Genomic DNA, 19,501 nt, shown 5'->3' with positions numbered 1-19,501 from the left:
CCACCAACCACTATTAACCTCCCTGGTGGCATTTTGCACTCGAGATAACCAAAGCATTATTTTCATTTCTCTCCTGCTGTCTTCCTAAGATGATGCTACAGGATACATTCTGACTTCCCCTCCACATGCCCGCCAATAGCACATAAACACATCCTTTATCAGTGGCCCGCGCGTCACCTCACGCTTGCCAATCACCGCATCTCTTGTTGGGATCCCTGGGCTGTGATCTCCGTCAATAACTAGGTCTCTAACGTCCACACTGTCTGCTGGACGACATTTTTTCACTGTGTAAAAATGAGGGAAATCATGTCGGGAAAATCTGAGTATTGAAAACAAAATAATGCGGCCTAGCGGTTAGCATTATCTATTAAAGTTTAGTCCTTACTTGTTCTTGTTTTTGATTAATAATTATGTATTTTCACTAGGGCGGCACGGCGGTATAGTGGTTAGTGCGCAGAGCTCACAGCTCGGCGACCCAGGTTCAATTCCACCCTCTGAGTTTGCATGTTCTCCCCGTGCATGCGTGGGTTTTCTCCGAGTACTCCGGTTTTCTTCCCACATTCCAAAAACATGCTAGGTTAATTGGCGACTCCAAATTGTCCATTGTGAGTGTGAATGGTTGTTTGTCTATATGTGCCCTGTGATTGGCTGGCGACCAGTCCAGGGTGTACCCCGCCCAAAGACAGCTGGGATAGGCTCCAGCACCCCAACGACCCTTGTGAGGAAAAAGTGGTAGAAAATGAATGAATGAATGAATGATGTCATATGGGGTGCCCCAAGGTTCTACTTTAAGTCCTGTCTGGTTTTGCTATTTGGTTCAATTTTTAAAAACCACCACAATTCAAGATGATGTCCAACTATAACTACTCCTACAATGCAAAACTGATTCCTTTGTGGCCTTAAAAACTGCCCCCATCATTTAAAAACCTGGCTGTAAATCATTTTTCTGACCTTAAATGAACAGAAAACTGAGGTTGTGATTTTTGGGGACACAGTCCTTACTGGATGAATATATTTTCACTATAGAAAGTGAATGTTTGTAACAGCGTTATTTGTCCATTTATTGGTTCAAATCACACGTTAAATGTGCAATTCGTTAATTGAATGTGCTGTCAAAGCCACTTCATTTCTTCCACCTTCCTCTTTGCATGTAATCACAAAAAAATTTGCATATGAATAAGAGACTGCCTTTGCATTGTGAGGCTCATAATGACGCTGAATGTAGCTCAACAGTATATAAGACAGACGACGGGAAACAGTCTTTCAGTCTCCCCAAATATAGGTCAGGTTGTGCCAAATGTACGCGAGCTTGGAGACACCTTCCCGCCGCGGAGTTCTCTTACTTAAGCACCTTTGATCGATCCGGCAATGTATAATGCAGGAGCATCTGGTGGCAAGGTTGTCGGTGTCAGACACGGCGCGCTTGACTGATCCTGCACAAGGAGTTAAGTCTCTAGCGTTCCGTCAACCGTTACACAGACGTCAGCATTAGTATTCAACACCTTTCTCTTGCAGCCTGCATAGCAATGTTAGCGCTAAGATACATCATGTGCCGTCCTAACATCCACATGCATTTCAAATCATGGGAAGGTATATTATTGTCTTGTCGGCTATTCTGTCTTGTCTGATCACTAAAATATCTTACAACATTTTAATTTCTAATTGGTAATAGTTTTATTTCATTTGAACATGCATCAGATTATAATTGAATGCATCCCATAATCAGTTCACAGTTCCACATGTCCAAAAGGAGTAGGAAGAAGCAAAGCTTATTAAATCCTACCCCTCCATCTGGTACTTTTACAATCAGTAACTGTTACATTTGTTCACTTCCTGCTTTCAATAATACAGTTTAAGGTTTTTTTTTTTAATTTTTGTTTTTTTTTTTACAATCCGAGGATTATTCTTGTTCCTCGTTTGAGTTTTATGATTTTTATCAAATAATTCATTTTAACACATTTTTATTTGGGATAATTAGGTTGTACATTTAGTTCATAATATTTTTTTGGCATGGTGAAGTTTATCCAATAAGGTTTCTTATAAAATCATGATTCTTCAGTAACTGTTACATTTGTTCACTTCCTGCTTTTTGTTTTTTTTTTTTTAATAATGCACCTTGTACAAGGTGATATGAGCATCCAATGCCATAATGGGTACCATAGTAAGTGTCAATATAGTGATATATATAGCACATCATGACTGGTTCAAGACTCTTCATCCTTGTATTTAGCAGACATCAACTGCTTGTATTGTTTCTTGAATTGGCTCATCGTTGTGCATTGTTTGAGTTCCTTACTCGATCCATTCCATAGTTTGATTGGTAAAGTAAATACAAACAATAAGTGTACCTTCACAGAGAGTGTACTTTGCGACATTGAAAAAGAAATGCTTCTCTGTTGAAAAGGCAGCATTTCAAAAATACTCCAAATGTTTTACAGACACTACGGATTGCTTGAGAGAAAATACATTTCACAAACAACAAACCCACAATTTTAGTGAAAGATGACGTATTAAATGAAATTTTGCATTATTATTTTTTTATTATTAACATTATTGTTATTTTTGTTACTTATTATCCTAACATCGGTGATTTATTTGTTCTCAAAAAATGTTGACGATAATCATTTAGCATCAATTGCATCAACTGCTTGTGTTGTTTCTTGAATCGGCTCATCAATTAAAACAGCAATTGAATCTCGATGCCTTTTGAACCTTGACCACATGATTGAACCCCAACTGTTTTACCTAAAGCCATACCTTAAGCCACTGGTGTCCAACCTCAATGATACGCCATGAGAAGCATTGCTTATGCAGCACAACAATCCAACAGCGTTTTAAAAGAGGAAAAAAAATCTTTGACACATATTTTTGACAAGATTTAGGCTTTTTAAGTCAGTAGTCTTAAACTTTTCATCAGTGCAATAATTTTTTTGTCTCACTCCCATTTGGTCTTTTTGCATTTTGAAGATCTACTGAGAAACTACTTAAGATCTAACAGTCAGTAAAATGTTCTTCAGAAGTATTTGCATTTTTAGTTTATTTTCTTTATTTAACGAGACACATCGACTGAGTCAGTGCCTCCATAATAAAGCCAATGTAGCACTTTTATGTGAGTCATTGGCAGGATTATTGACATGGCATTTTGGTGGCATTATGAAGATGCTGTCTTATTGTGTCGGTACAGTGTCCAGTCAGACAATGCTGGACCAACTCGCAAACTTTATGAAGACTCGCTGGTGATTTTTTTTCAGGTAGAGGCACTGCAATGATTGGTCAAAAATGGGAAGACAATTTTTTTTAACCCAATATCGACAACTCAAAAAATGAAGGGTGTTATTCTTCACGCATCTTGAAACGTTTATGCAAATCAACCTCCTACATCCCACCCTGTCTTCCGCACCTCCTCTTTGTTCTTCCTCTACACCTCCTACCTGGCAGCCTCTCTGACTTTATCTCCAAGGCCTCTAACATGTAATGTCCTCCTGATGCATTTGTTCCCGATCCTATCCATCCTGGTCACTCCCGATGAGAACCTCAGCATCCTCATCTCTACCTCCTGTTCTGCTTCCTATCTTTTCCTCAGTGGTACTGTTTCTAGACCAGGGGTGGGCAAACTTTTTGACTCGCATTGATATGACAAAATTTACGGGGGAGGGGGGCAGACTATATATTTTACACGTAACAGTCCACCTGGTATTATTGTATCTGTAAAATTGTCATGCAATCTGCTATTATTATTTATTATTTTATATTTATATTTAAATATTTTAAAAATAATAAAATAGTATAATAATTACAATAAAATTAAAATACTAATTATTATATTATTATTATGTAAAATATGCAAATATAACAATAATATTATATATAATTAATATAATAATTACCATTAATATAATAATTATAATAATCAGAGTAGTTCTAATAATAATTATAATAATAATCTAATAATAATAATAATAATTACAGTGAGTTGATTTATATGTTTTATAAATGCAGGAAAATACATATTCATTAAAAGAAATGATCAAACCTGTCTTCGGGCGAGAGGCAGGGTACACCCTGGACTGGTCGCCAGCCAATCACAGGGCACATATATAGACAAACAACCATTCACACTCACATTCATACCTATGGACAATTTGGAGTCGCCAATTAACCTAGCATGTTTTTGGAATGTGGGAGGAAACCGGAGTACCCGGAGAAAACCCACGCATGCACGGGGAGAACATGCAAACTCCACACAGAGATGGCTGAGGGTGGAATTGAACCCTGGTCTCCTAGCTGTGAGGTCTGCGCGCTAACCACTCGACCACCATGCCGCCCAAAATGGGAATATGAAAAGCTTAAATTATTTGATAGAAATGGGAGTATTAATACATTTTGTATTTGTATTATGTATATGAGGTGTGCACACACTTGTTATGAATGCAAGTCAAAATGACCGACCTCTTACTATAAAACATATTTAATATTTAAACATTAAAGTTTGAAAATACTCGACTAAATACTAAAGAGTATTTGACGTATTTGAAAAACTGTGCCACTGTTTGTGTCACAATGCGATTTTAGGCTAAATTAAGGAACCAAAATGTTTTGAATATCAAATTTGACATTTTTTTCGATCCAGCCAAATGGCTAGGAAAAGAAAGTATTCCACACATGATGACTTAAAATTGAAAATGATATTTTCCCTGTGCAACCAGCTTCATCCAAGCTATTGGAGGAGTCCTCCCCATGTTCCTGGTTCTGGCCTTCATGTACACCACATGCATGACCATCAAAGGCCTAGTGCTGGAGAAGGAGCTGCGGCTCAAAGAGGTCCTGCGTGCCGTCGGCGTCCGAAACAGCGCCCTGTGGCTTGCCAGGTTCACTGAGAACATTGTGCTGCTCGCTGTGCCGTGCGCTCTCATTAGTGTCATGGTTAAGGTCAGTAGAACAGCAATAGTCTAGTCGCCCAGCGCTAACCTCATATGGCTGTCTAATCATCACCAATCAGACTACAATCCAATGATTGTACTTGATATATCAAATTATCTGTGATCACCGTTGCTAGCATGGCTTGCTCACATTATCAATTTTTCCAGCTGTAATTACATTTGGTAAATAAAAAAAAACACTCCCGACTTGAACAGCTGGGCCTCCCGTTGGCTTAATGTGTTTGCAATTTGTAAACATTAATAACGATAAATCCTGTTTACATGTAGGGAAGGAGAGGAATGCAATACTATTTATCACAGGCCAGCACGGCAGGTTCTAAATGCTAATTTAACACCGCATTAATGATATTCAACGGCAATCAAGCAATAAGCAATAATTAGCATAAGAATGTTGGGATTAAGTGGGGACATGGTGTCTTTTTCAAGTACTCTGCAGTTGGTTTTGTAAAGACCTATTTGCTTATCCGCGGACTGCTACTGGGACACAAGTGGGGACTTGACCAACCCTGACTGAGTCGAATACCCTCAACATATTTTCTTGTTTTGTTTTTTTTTTAATTCAAAGTAAGGAAAAAAATTCCTGGTAAATTAAAAAAAAAACATTTTTATAACCTACAAATATGGCCTTATGGTGTAATAACTGAAGTAATTCATTTGGCTCCCATGTGGCCCAATTTAGATATAGGTCATGGTAGATACCCTTAACGCAACCACGGTTAATTAAAAAAGAAAAATCACCCAAGGAAAATAAAAACTGCAAATAGAATATAATAGTTCACAAAGGTCATAGTACCATTAAGAGGCCAAACCCCTACCTACCCCCAAATCATAAAATTAGTTTTCCACACCTGGTTCAGTTGGCCCCCCTACCTCACTCAAAACTCTGGTCAAATAGTCTCATTAGTTTGTGCTACGTTTGTGCTGTTTTGTGCAGGTAAAATGAACATTTGTGCTGCTTTTGTTTTTGAGTTATTACAATTTATAACATAGGTCGACCAAAGGTCAGCCTACCCCCCCTCCCTCCACCATGCTCCGAATTGAACTAAAATATTGTTTTTTTTTGTTGTGCTCGGTTTGTGCTATTTTGTGCAGGTAAAATGAAAAAAATTGATGCATTTGTTTTTGAGTTATTACAGAGTTAATACAGTGTTACTACAGTTTATTACATATGTCCACCAAAGGTCAACCAGCCCCCCCTGCCCCAAAATGCTTGGAATTGAACCATACTGGTGCCATTTGTTTGTGCTCATTTGTGCTGTTTTGTGCAGGTAAAATGAAAAAAAATTGATGATTTGTTTTAGTTATTACAGAGTTAATACAGTGTTACTACAGTTTATTACATATGTCCACCAAAGGTCAGCCAGCCCCCCCCCCAACATGTTTGGAATTGAAACAAACTGGTGCCATTTGTTTGTGCTTGTTTGTGCTGTTTTGTGGAGGTAAAATGTAAAAAAAATTGATGCGTTTTTATGAGTTATTAGAGTTAATACAGTATTATTACAGTTATTACATGAGTCAACCAAAGGTCACCTAGCCCCCTAACATGCTCTGAATTGAACCAAAGTAGTGTCGTTTTTTTGTGCTCGGTTTGTGCTGTTTTATGCAAGTAAAATGAAAAAATTGATGCATTTGTTTTTGAGTTATTACAGAGTTAATACAGTGTTACTACAGTTTATTACATATGTCCACCAAAGGTCAGCCAGCCCCCCCAACATACTCTGAATTGAACCAAACTGGTGCCATTTGTTTGTGCTCGTTTGTGCTGTTTTGTGGAGGTAAAATGAAAAAAAATTGATGCGTTTTTATGAGTTATTACAGAGTTAATACAGTATTATTACAGTTATTACATGAGTCAACCAAAGGTCACCCAGCCCCTAACATGCTCTGAATTGAACCAAAGTGGTGTCATGTTTTTGTGCTGTTTTGCACAGGTAAATTGAACGTTTGTGCTGCACGATGCACCGACGGTAAATCAAAACTAAAACTTAGTTTGAAAAGGCAAAATTCCAATTAAGAGTGCCAGGATATATTTAAATATTGCAATATTAAACTTTGAATGGAGTGTTGATAAGCTCTAGTCGCGCATTGTATCGCTCCAGCCGCTATAAACTTCTTTCACCGTTCCTCCTCAGTGAGTCAATTCACGATTTTACATGTCATCCAGGGATGCTCCTCACAAAAGTAGTGAAAAATTGGGCCGAAGTCACAAAAGAAGAAAACCAACAGTCCCATTCAAGCATTGAGCTTTAACCGAAAGATGTGCCAGCATAGTCGAAGTGTGGGCTGGTTTTTATAATATGGATGGACAAAAGCCAGATAAGGACTTTGCAGTGTGGAAGAAGTGTCTCACAACAAACAGGATCTCTATTAATTACAAATCAGAACACAGCTCGGAATAACAAGTGCTGAGTTGAAACGTCGCTTTTAATTCAAGGGTACAAAACATGAAGCAGTATTTTGCAGTCCAAGGCATCTCTGGTAGGTTAGATTCTATTACATTCTATCCTATTCATACGGACGAGCATTGCAAATTAGCCACGGCTACAAGTACTATAGTATATGGCATGTGAAAATACCAGAAGCTGCAGAGGTCTTTACAAGGATCTTCTTTTGAAATGGTTGGTCGTAGTTGAAAGGGAAATTCCACGGTTGTGATGGCAAACATTATTGAAGTGTATGATAAAATGAATCGTTTGGTCTTTTCTTGATTGATGATTTAATTGTGTATATTGGGTGGAAAAAAGGACACATAAAACTGACAGGAATATTATACTTTTACTGAGTGGCTGTGATATTAACTCTCATTGCGTCCTGTAAAACAGAAGTCACCAGCCATTAGAATAAATGCCACAAATAAAGAATGAATGGAATAAGATATTCATTACACACAGTGGTGAAGTTTAAAAACTGGTAAATTGAAACTATAGATGGTTTAAATATAGAGGTGCCCTACATACCAAAAATAGACACGGTTCACGTGGCTTAATTTTAATTTTAATTTTAATTTTAATTTTAATTTTAATTTTAATTTTAATTTTAATTTTAATTTTAATTTTAATTTTAATTTTAATTTTAATCCACAAATTAGCTAAATTAAAATTAATTAAAATTAATTTTAATTTTAATTTTATTCCACAAATTAGCTGAATTAAAATTAATTAAATTTAATTTTAATTTTATTCCCCAAATTAGCTGAATTAAAATTAAAATTAAATTTAAAATTTTATTCCACAAATTAGCTGAATCCTTCTTGATGCAAGTTTTTTTTATTTTCTTTTGACTGGAAATCATAACTACAGTTATGGTAAATATGTATCTCATATGTGACCTATGTTTTTTTTTAATGCTAGACAGTTTTGGTACAATTCCGATGTTTTGCTCCTATGGTTACATGAAGACAAATGTGACACAAAAAAACTGATATTTTTTTTCCGGAAAAAATTAGCAAAAGGTACCAAAATCGATAATTCCATATTGCATAAAATTTTTGTCCAAAATGTGGTTGCTCAGAATTTCCAAAAGAATAAAACCTGGTCCAGTTGTTGTGAACTGTACATCATTGACCTCACATGGAAGAACATAGCCATGTCCACAAAGATAATTTTCGTATGGCTCCCTTCCCCCCCATCCTCCAGGTTCCTACGAGCTTTGGCGCGCTCCCTCCCCTTGTACATGACGCTAGCCTGGATTTACTCAGCGGCCATGATCATTAAGAGTATCGTGGCTGAGAAGGAAGCCCGACTCAAGGAGACTGTGCGGATCATGGGCCTGAGGAGTGCCATCTATTGGCTGAGCTGGACTGTGTCCGGTGGGGTACCGTTGGCATTCAGCTCTCTGCTCCTTGCGCTTATACTCAAGGTGATCCTGTTGATTGACAGATGATTTGAGGAGAATCCTATCTTTAATTTTTGGGAGTTTTGAACTATTTTCCCGACACTGAGCCTTCCATTACTGTGGAACAGGCTAAAACCAATGAACCAGTGTGGATGCAAAGGTTGGGTCCTGTTTATTATTGATCCCATTGTTGTGGAACAGGGTAAAACCAACAAACCACTGCAGTTTTTAGTCTTTGTTTTCATTTTGGAGCATTTAGTCTTAACATTATTTCAATGGCCGGCACGGCGGTCGAGTGGTTAGCGCGCAGACCTCGCAGCTAGGAGACCGGGGTTCAATTCCACCCTCAGGCATCTCTGTGTGGAGTTTGCAGGTTTTCTCCGGGTACTCCGGTTTCCAAAAACATGCTAGGTTAATTGGCGACTCCAAATTATCCATAGGTATGAATGTGAGTGTGAATGGTTGTTTGTCTATATGTGCCCTGTGATTGGCTGGCGACCAGTCCAGGGTGTACCCCGCCTCTCGCCCTAAGACAGCTGGGATAGGCTTCAGCACCCCCTTGTGAGGAAAAAGCGGTCGAAAATGAATGAATGAATATTTCAATGGCGACCAATGCCTCTCGCCCAAAGACAGCTGGGATAGGCTCCAGCACCCCCTGCGACCCTCGTGAGGAAAAACGGTAGAAAATGAATTAATGAATGAATGAATATTTCAATGGGCATATTTCAGACACAGTGAGACATGGTGATTAATCATGATTAATTCATTTGAAAACCATGATTAATCTGATTAAACATTTTAATCATTTGACAGCCCTAGGTTCTATTGTTGAATAATGCTGCAAAATATGAACTATGGCATTTGTTTGGTTTTCAGCTATTGTGAATCATATAGTACCATAAAGTACCCTCAGATTTGTAGCCCTAATGTTTTCCTCTCCTAATGTTATGATGTCATCTCGTGGTTTCCTTATTCTGATTCACCCATCATCGGTTAAAACCAACGCCCCACTGTGATAATCATCCAGTTATAAGCAGTTTTTTTTCTGAGCAGTTCTTTTTACTGCGGCATGGCGGACAAGTGGTTAGTGCGCAGACCTCACAGCTAGGAGACCAGGGTTCAATTCCACCCTCGGCCATCTCTGTGTGGAGTTTGCATGTTCTCCCCGTGCTAGGTTAATTGTCCATAGGTTTGAATGTGAGTATGAATGGTTGTCTATATGTGCCCTGTGATTGGCTGGCGACCAGTCCAGGGTGTACCCCGCCTCTCGCCCGAAGACAGCTGGGATAGGCTCCAGCACCCCCGCGACCCTAGTGAGGATAAGCGGTAGAAAATGAATGAATATAGTAGAGATCTTTTTAAAACTTTATGCATACATGACCAGTTTGTTTTTAAGATTGCGCTGTCCATGGTACCATTATCTGATGCAAAGTCTCTGTCTGGTTGTTGTTGTTTTTTTCCTCCCCGTGCATGCGTGGGTTTTCTCCGGGTGCTCCGGTTTCCTCCCACATTCCAAAAACATGCTAGGTTAATTGGCAACTCCAAATTGTCCATAGGTATGAATGTGAGTGTGAATGGTTGTTTGTCTATATGTGCCCTGTGAAAAGCGGTAGAAAATGAATGAATGAGAAATCTACCCTGATGGTCCTCTCACTTTGCAACAGGCTAAAATAAAGAGCAAAACCAGTGACCCACTGCAGTTTTGTGTCTCTCATGTCTGACTAAGGGTGGTAGCTTTCATTTTGGAGAGTTCTAACCAATTGGTACTATGGAGGTGTGATGCTTCCATCACTCTGGAATAGGGTAAAAACAAACTACCACCACCGTTATTGTCCAGTGTTTGGCAGTGATAACTCTCCACAGTTAAGGGTATGGTCCTCCTCTAAACCAATGTAAACCATAATCAGTCCTAATCCTGTTTGCCTGAAAATAATAATAATGAATTAAGTCCTGCTGTCTTCTCTACTCTGAACTTTGTCTTTTTTCTTCACAGTACGGTAAAATACTCCAGTATAGCGACCCCAGCGTCATCTTCGTCTTCCTACTGGTATTCTGCTTTTCCACCATCACCCAGTGCTTCTTCATCAGCGTCTTCTTCTCCAAGGCCAACCTGGCGGCGGCGTGCGGCGGTCTCATCTACTTTGTCCTCTACCTGCCGCACGTCCTCTGCTATGCCTGGAGGGACGTCCTCACTTTTGGGGTTAAGGTTGCCGCGGTAAGTTATCAGATTCTAGGATGGTAGCTTTAAGGCGTTTGGCAGTGGGAGACAAACCACTGATCAACGTGCAGCCCTTTCAACGTGTGACCTTTTATGACGCTACAGTGGTCGTTTGTCCCCAAGATGTCCTTTCCACAGGCAAAGACGTACTGCTTTGGCAATTAGTCCTGTCGCCAAGGTTTGTGTTTCATGACCATGAGTCGTTATTTTTCTTACAAATCTTCGCTATGGCTGTTTATCATCACTGGCATTGAAACAGGAGTTCAGAACATTATATTATAACTTTAAAATTAAATACAGGATTATACAAATAGAAAAACTATGTATATACAATATAATACATATTTTAAAAATGTTAAAATAATCTAATGTAATTAAATGAATTAAATGCCATTTTTTCAATAGGTTTAATGAGTTTAATACATTTCCTACATTACAGGAGTTCAAAAGATTGGATTCTAAAGTCTCCCTAATCTAAAAAAATAATTACACAACAGTAAATTAATTATATAATAAATCTAACTAAAAATGAAATAAAAATATACAATTAAATACATTTTAAAACACAATTAAATGTATTTAAATACAAATACTGTATATAAACATGATTATGATAGTTAAGATCAAATACATGAAAATACATAAAAATGTTATATATACATACATACATACATAAACAAACAAATACAAATAAATTCAAAATCATGCATAACATTGCATGAAAATAACGTGTATTACTGTAAACTACAGTATATTAAATGCAAAATGTAAACATTTTAATCAATCATTTTAACATAAGTATATCATACAGGAAAAAAATCATAAAATAGATGCAAATATAATAGCAATAATACATGTCAATAATATAGAATTCAGTAAAATAATCATAAAAATAATAAAAAAAACTGTAAATAGTATTAATAATAATATCAATAATAATAATGTGTATTTTAATGAGGAACAAAGACAACTTTGAAACATTTTAACTGAAAGAAAGCAAATAAGATTGTGTAAAAAGCTGTCAATATTCGAGCCAATTGAAGGTACTAATCCAGCGCCTCCATCCACAACCCGGAGACAGCCAGTATCCATGATGGTTAATCTGGGAAGCCTCAGGAAATGTTTCTTCCTGAGTACCAATGCTGCGAGGAAATGAGGCGTGATGCTAGCAGATGGCAATTCAGAGTGATAGCCTGCTAATGTTTCCTCCATCTTGGATTTATGACTTGTTTTCAATCCATATGCTAAAGCATTTAATCATATTTTATGGCTGTTCCTTGAATGCAATACGGGCATGAAACAAGATGCTAACAGCGACTTATTGTTGTAGAGTTTATTGTCCTGCGTGGCTTTCGGCTTCGGATGTGAGAACTTCTCCAAGTACGAGGAGCAAGGTGTCGGCATCCAGTGGTCCAATGTGGGACAGAGTCCCGAGGATGGGGAACGCTACACCTTCATAGTGTCCATCGCCATGATGCTCTTGGACGCCGTCCTCTATTGGACACTAACGTGGTATATTGAGAATGTCTTCCCAGGTTTGTTTTTACTTTTGACATACTTTGGCGTACTTCTAGTTTGCCCTTCTGACAACCGCAATTAAGATAAAATATCACTGTGGTAAAAAGTTGCTTTTGGATCCCAAAGACCAGAAGCTAACTGCTAACTGCTAAATGCTAAAGACGAACTTCCGCCACTGTCAGTGACATGCAGGCAAAATGGATCAACTAAAGATACCAGAAAAGTCAAACGGCAATGAGTTTGATTGCAGAGCGATCGGACACTCTGGCATCAATAGCTTTAGCCTGGAACCATTGATTGTCATGGTAATATACAAAGTTTATCCCTTGTAAACTCGATAAATTTTGTTTCTAAATACCGTACGGTTCCGTTTTTCTGACTGTTAGCATGATAAAAACTAGCATCGTCATTAATTTTATTTTATTATTAAACTACCAATGATTAAAATAGCTAGTAGGGACGTCACAAGACATCTATTGGGTCCACAAGAAGGAGGCTATGCTATGACGTTTATTGTCCAGTGTCACATTACACATTACACAAGACATTACACACGCAGTAGAAAGTATAATTAATGTTAGCATTATATTGGCGACATGCTGACAAGCAAAAAAACGAGCACACACACACATCATCCTCCACCCAAAGCACTTAGACAGCAGGCTTTCAATGTATTGCATTGAGAGGAGAGATTTGCCGCAGCCCTCATCTCAGTGTTCTGCTCTGTATTTCATCAGGAAATGTGCAAATTAAATAAATTAACAGCTGTTTGCTCACTGTGATATTTAGCACTGTAGTACCTGTCTATGGAAGTAATAACACAATCATTTTGTGTTTTTGTGACTCTTGTACTCAGGCCAGTTTGGGATCCCCAAGCCGTGGTACTTCCCTTTCACTGCATCTTACTGGTGCGGGACGACATCCTTGCCTTCCATTGATGATGAACTGCAGAAGGATGCTAAATTGAATAATGGTATACACACACACAGTGAATTGTGTCACCATCTTACTCCTCATCGTCACGTCAGATGATAAAAACACGTTGCTGGATGAAATACTCCCAATTAGGCTATTCAGGCTATTTTTAATCTCCACTCATTTCTAATCAGGGTTACCACTAATTAGCGTTTTTACACTTTATGTTGAAGAGGGGTCACGTTTATTATTAAAGAGAAACTAATAGTGATGCAAATGTGTTCAGAAAATGGACATACTTGTGGAAAATAGTGCTTAAAGATGAATAGCAGACGTGCGTCCCGAAACTGAAATGACGTCTGCAAGTAGTTATCGATGTGGTGAATAACAACATCCTATTTCAGTTTAATGATCAGTTGGCTGTAAAAAAAAATTGCTTACTCAATTCCTTAAGAGCCAACAGTACAAATTATATCTCCCTTTCTTCTTTTTGCATTTTAAAGCTCTACTTAGAAGATCCATCCATACATTTTCTGGACCGCTTGTCCTCTAAGGGGATGCTGGAGCCTATCCCAGCTGTCGGGTATGCCCTGGACTGGTCGCCAGTCGCAAGGCACATATAGACAACAATTCACATTCATATCCTTGGGTTCCCGTGTAATAATAAATAATAAATAATAGGAGACCGGGGTTCAATTCCACCCTCGGCCATCTCTGTGTGGAGTTTGCATGTTCTCCTTTTGCATGCGTGGGTTTTCTCCGGGTACTCCGGTTTCCTCCCACATTCCAAAAACATGCTAGGTTAATTGGCGACTCCAAATTGTCCAGAGGTATGAATGTGAGTGTGAATGGTTGTTTGTATATATGTGCCCTGTGATTGGCTGGCGACCAGTCCAGGGTGTACTGGGATAGGCTCCAGCACCCCCGCGACCCTAGTGAGGATAAGCAGTAGAAAATGAATGAATATAGTAGAGCTCTTTTTAAAACTTTATGCATACATGACCAGTTTGTTTTTTTAAGGTTGCGCTGTCCGTGGTACCATTTATCTGATGCAAAGTCTCTGTCTGGTTGTTGTTGTTTTTTTTAACAGAATATCTGGAAAAGGCCGACCCCAATTTAAGAGCCGGGGTGTCGGTGCGGAACCTGGTGAAAATCTACAAGACTGGAAACAAGTTGGCTGTGGACGGGCTGAGCGTAGACTTCTACGAGAACCAAATCACTTCCTTCTTGGGCCACAATGGCGCCGGAAAAACCACGACGATGCAAGTTATTATATATCCATCATGCATGCACACAAAAATAGTGGTAGACAGACAGAGATACAATGAAATTTTGATTGCACGTCATAAGAATATAGAATTTCTGCACAGGTCCATCCTAACGGGACTCTTCCCGCCCACATCTGGTACCGCCCTCATCAACGGCTACGACATCCACACAGATGTAGACACCATCCGCAAATACTTGGGAATGTGTCCTCAACACAACGTCTTATTTAATGAGTAAGTTAATCCAGTCAACCACCTTTGAGTGGACATCCACGTCCACTCTTTTTTCCACTCTAATTACAGGCTAACGGTGGAAGAGCATATATACTTCTACGCCCGGTTGAAGGGATGTGGCGCCACTGAGGTGAAAGCGGAGCTGGACCAAATGATCGAGGAAATCGGCCTGCCGCACAAGCGCAAGGACCTCGCCAAGAACCTGTCAGGTGCGGTGAGCATTAATAACTGGCGGGAGGAGCGATTGTATTAATGATACCATTAGCTTGTGTATTATCTACCACATTAATGTTGTTATTATATGGATTATTTTGCATTTTTGCATACATATTTTGCATATTTATGTCATGCAAGGTGGCGGTTTTTGTAAACAGGCAACATGCAAATTTTACATAAATGTGCTTGTTCATTAGCTAGCACACTGCTGGTATTTATTTGCGAGCAAACACCACCATATAAGGTTTATAACTTGAGGGAATAACAAGTACTTGCCTGATACATGCCTTGCATAAATGTGCTTGTGCATTTGTTGGTGTATTGATTTTGTAGATTGTTTTGCATTTTTGTGGTTATTTTCTTATCATGTAAGTAAGTAATCAATTGCATTGATTATACAACACATCTACCTTGTGTAATTGTGCCGGTGCATTACCTTGCACTGCTGGACTTGACTTTATGGATTATTTTAGATCGTTCTGAGTATTTTTATCATGCAGTGTCTTGTTTATCATTATTAACTGGAGGAGAAGCAAAAACGTAGCATTGTATCCGATGTCAAATCAAACCATGAGACTCCTTTATTTTGAAGCGCTTGCTGGGAAAAGAAAAAAAGAGTAGCGACAAAAATAAACAAAACCTCTTTTCCTTGTCCTTTTCAGGTGGTATGCAGAGAAAGCTGTCAGTGGCGATAGCGTTTGTCGGCGGATCAAAAATAGTAATCTTGGATGAACCCACAGCAGGGGTGGACCCCTACGCCCGCAGGGGGATCTGGGAACTGCTGCTGAAGTACAAACAAGGTACACCATCACTGCTTGCTTCACCCTTTTAAAGTTTGCAACGCTATCTGGAAAAATCCTAGAAACAAACATCACAGAGGAGACGACCTTATCTCAATGTTTCCAATATGTTTCCACTATCTTGTGTGTGCTATACAGTGTTTCCCACAGGATTACAATCTATGTGTGGCAATTGTGGGTTGCATGGGGCGTAATCATGTAGTTATTGAATTGGCTGTAATTGAATACTGTAACGAAATGAAAAGCAAAACCAATATGTTTTGAATTACATATGAACATTCTTCTGTTGCTTCTTTTTGTTGTTTTTTTTGTGTGTCACAAACAAGACTGAAGTCTAGTGGTTAGCGTGCAGGCCACACAGCTAGGAGACCCGGTTTAGATTCCCTGCCCGGGCCTCTCTGTGTACCTCGTGCATGTGTGGATTTTTTCCGGGACAGAGCCCGGAAAGGTACAGCCATCACTGGTTAGTTAAAAGGCGCATTCACATTATGGAATAGAACATAAAATACAAGTAATGAGGCCAAGAATGAATACAGTGGTTCTAGGACAGAGCCCTGGGGGCACACCCGTGGTGATATTACAGTATATAGGACAGTATACACTCAAAATCAAAATTTTAAGACCAGCATGCACGGTGGATGAGTGGTTTTCTCCGGGTGCTCCGGTTTCCACCCTCATTCCAAAAACATGCTAGGTTAATTAGCGACTCCAAATTGTCCATAGGTATGAATGTGAGTGTGAATGGTTGTTTGTCTATATGTGCCCTGTGATTGGCTGGCGACCAGTCCAGGGTGTACCCCGCTTCCCGCCCCGAAGACAGCTGGGATAGGCTCCAGCATACCTGTGACCCTAGTGAGGATAAGCGGAACATGTGTACGAGGCCGCACGTTTACAGTTTCGCAATTAAAAATGACTGAAAAAGAGTAGGAAGAAGCTGAGTTAATTTAATCCTATGCTTTTGCTGTAACAAGACTGGTTATTATTGTTATTGTTTTTCATTATTATTATAACAGGTCGCACTATCATCCTGTCCACGCACCACATGGACGAGGCGGACATCTTGGGTGACCGTATCGTCATTATCTCCAATGGCAAGATGCGCTGCTGTGGCTCATCCCTCTTCCTGAAGAAATGCTTCGGCAGCGGTTACTACCTCACGCTAGTACGCGGTGGCGTGGGCAAGACGAGCACACAGCGGGGCAGCACCCTTCATGGTCAGGCCGAAGAGGTACGAGTGACAGTTTTATCATAACAAACAACTCTTTCATAACATTTTTAAAAAACTAATTCACAGGAGCAACAACACACTTCCAAGCGAGGCAGCATGGACGGCAACGTCGGGAAGCATACATGGAACAACTTGGAGCCTCCAGGTCGGCCATTTATATCCCACCACTATTGTAAATATAACCAACAGCATTAGTATTCCACATCACTGGTGACTTTTTAGATGCTTTTCGCTGCCTTCAAAAACTCTTATGCTGTCTGTTAAGGGGGCTGGACAGTGGATGAGTGGTTAGTGCACAGGCCACACAGCTAGGAGATGAATGGCCAGAAAGGGTCAACCAAACTGACCTCTATTTCTCCAGATTTCACAACCTTGGAGGGGCTTCTACACATTTTAGGTACCCCAAAAAAAGTAATGCACAATTTTGTGTCATACAAGCTAACTTTGGCTTCTTCTGTGCAAAGAATCTGAATCCCCTGGAGGCTTTTTTTTGATGCCTTAAAAGTCCTTTCCCTGTAAGTTCCTGCAAGTTAAAAGAACATGAAGGCTTTTTGAAGGCACCAACATGGAATATTCTCAAATGACCGAGTCAGTGAAGTCAATAGAGTATGATTTTTACTTACTGGAGAGAAAAGCAAAAGTCACCAAACGCCACAAAAAAAAGCAGCAACTGAAGTCATGCCTTGTCTCTGTAGATTTGACAGCACTCAGTCAGCTGGTGCGCCACCACGTCCCCCGGGCCCTCTTCCTGGAATGCATCGGCCAGGAGATCACTTACATCCTTCCCTACGATGGAGCCCATGACGGCTCCTTTGCGCGGCTCTTCCACGATCTCGACATGGCCATGGCCGGCCTGGGCTTGACCAGCTACGGCATTTCCGACACCACACTGGAAGAGGTACAGAACACGATACTCGTAAATTTGGGTAACAGGGTCACAGGCGTGCTGAAGCCTATCCTAGATGTCTTCAGGCGGGAGGCGGGGTACACCCTGAACTGGTCGCCAGCCAATCACAGGGCACATATAACATTTTTTTCAACACAACACATTTGGAATGTAGGAGGAAACCAGAGTACCTGGAGAAAACCCATGCAAACTCCACACAGAGATGGGAATCGAACCTGGGGTCTCCTAGTTGTGTAGCCTGCGCGCTAACCAATCGTGCTACAGTGCAACATGAGTTATTAGACATTTTAGACCAGGGGTCTCAAACACGCGGCCCGCGGGCCAAATGTGGCCCGCAGGACACTAGTTTGAGGCCCCTTGCCTTGATATGAAATTTTAATGTTAGTACGGCCCGCGCAAGTTTGATATGGATGCTGTATGGTATCATGTACCCAGAAAAAATTATTACGTTTGATTAATGTTCATGTTAAAGGTTAAATAACTCTTAATAGTTATCCTCCCTATCCGTGTGGAAGTGGTAAGTTTTTGGCTTTTTTAAGTTTAAAGGAAATAACTTGGAGGCTACCGTTTAGGTCGCTAGCTCTCTAGTTTGCGAGTTAGCATGTGTCTCAAGACCCTGCAGTTGCGCAATATGTTGTAAATAGTAAAGTAAATTGAGTTTGAGACCCCTGTTTTAGACCATTTTTGTTTCAATGCTTTTGTATACATGACACATCAAATTAATGTATAAGAATGACATATGACACTTGTGAATATTTTTTTGCCAGATATTTTTAAAAGTGGCAGACGATCCGGGAGCAGATGCAGACATTTCACACAGTAAGTTCAGTCTTTTTAATCCCTCTTCCCTCCCTTTTTTTTTAATCCCTCTTCAAAAATGTTCAATCAGAAATTGCATTTTGTGTTGCTCCTAAAACACCCAGCTTCTACAGGAAGTGATACATACCGCATGAGTGGGCCCTTATTTATTTTTAAACTCTTATTTATAACACCAAAATTGGGTCAAGCCACAAAAAAAAAGAACATATTTTACTTTTATTCCCATAGTAACAAAACAGGAGAGAAGCGGCGGCAAATCCAAGCGGAACAGCATTGCCCTCGCCACCACCGTCCATCCCGAAACGGAACAACAGGACGAGACAAGCGGCAAGTCTCATTGAATCTATTTCAGAATAGAGGGAAAAAATGTTTAAATAATGCAGCTAGGTCAGTCTGTGTAACATTTTATGGTTCCGTGCAGGTGATGAAAAGAAGTTTGCAAGTAAAGTTGAAGGTAAGCTTGAACATCCTTTTGTAATGCTCATTAATTACAAATTCTAGGCCGTATGATCAGGCATATATTAATATTTTCCTTGAATATTTCTGAAATTAGTTGTGAAATCAGATGTGTAAGTATATATATGTGGTCCAAGACTTTGAGATT

General features: G+C 39.6%; 1 protein-coding gene across 1 annotated transcript in view; it reads left to right on the top strand.

Moving 5' to 3' along the window:
• Positions 1–19,501, top strand: part of LOC131125136 (phospholipid-transporting ATPase ABCA1) — an 89,486-nt gene that overhangs the window by 33,538 nt on the left and 36,447 nt on the right. The window contains exons 15-27 of the mRNA XM_078795770.1: positions 8,576–8,798; positions 10,768–10,989; positions 12,323–12,527; positions 13,367–13,483; positions 14,516–14,687; positions 14,796–14,927; positions 14,997–15,136; positions 15,806–15,943; positions 16,957–17,145; positions 17,729–18,069; positions 18,846–18,897; positions 19,126–19,224; positions 19,319–19,351. Coding sequence (XP_078651896.1) covers positions 8,576–8,798; positions 10,768–10,989; positions 12,323–12,527; positions 13,367–13,483; positions 14,516–14,687; positions 14,796–14,927; positions 14,997–15,136; positions 15,806–15,943; positions 16,957–17,145; positions 17,729–18,069; positions 18,846–18,897; positions 19,126–19,224; positions 19,319–19,351 — 2,063 coding nt within the window. The remainder of the gene's footprint in view (positions 1–8,575; positions 8,799–10,767; positions 10,990–12,322; positions 12,528–13,366; positions 13,484–14,515; positions 14,688–14,795; positions 14,928–14,996; positions 15,137–15,805; positions 15,944–16,956; positions 17,146–17,728; positions 18,070–18,845; positions 18,898–19,125; positions 19,225–19,318; positions 19,352–19,501) is intronic.

Source organism: Doryrhamphus excisus, linkage group LG2 (genome assembly GCF_037039965.1).
Source record: "Doryrhamphus excisus strain RoL-2023G ecotype Guam linkage group LG2, RoL_Dexc_Guam_v1.1, whole genome shotgun sequence".
Lineage (NCBI taxonomy): Eukaryota > Metazoa > Chordata > Actinopteri > Syngnathiformes > Syngnathidae > Doryrhamphus > Doryrhamphus excisus.
The sequence above is the reverse complement of the archived record's forward strand: the minus strand, read 5'-3'. Positions and strand labels throughout refer to the sequence as shown.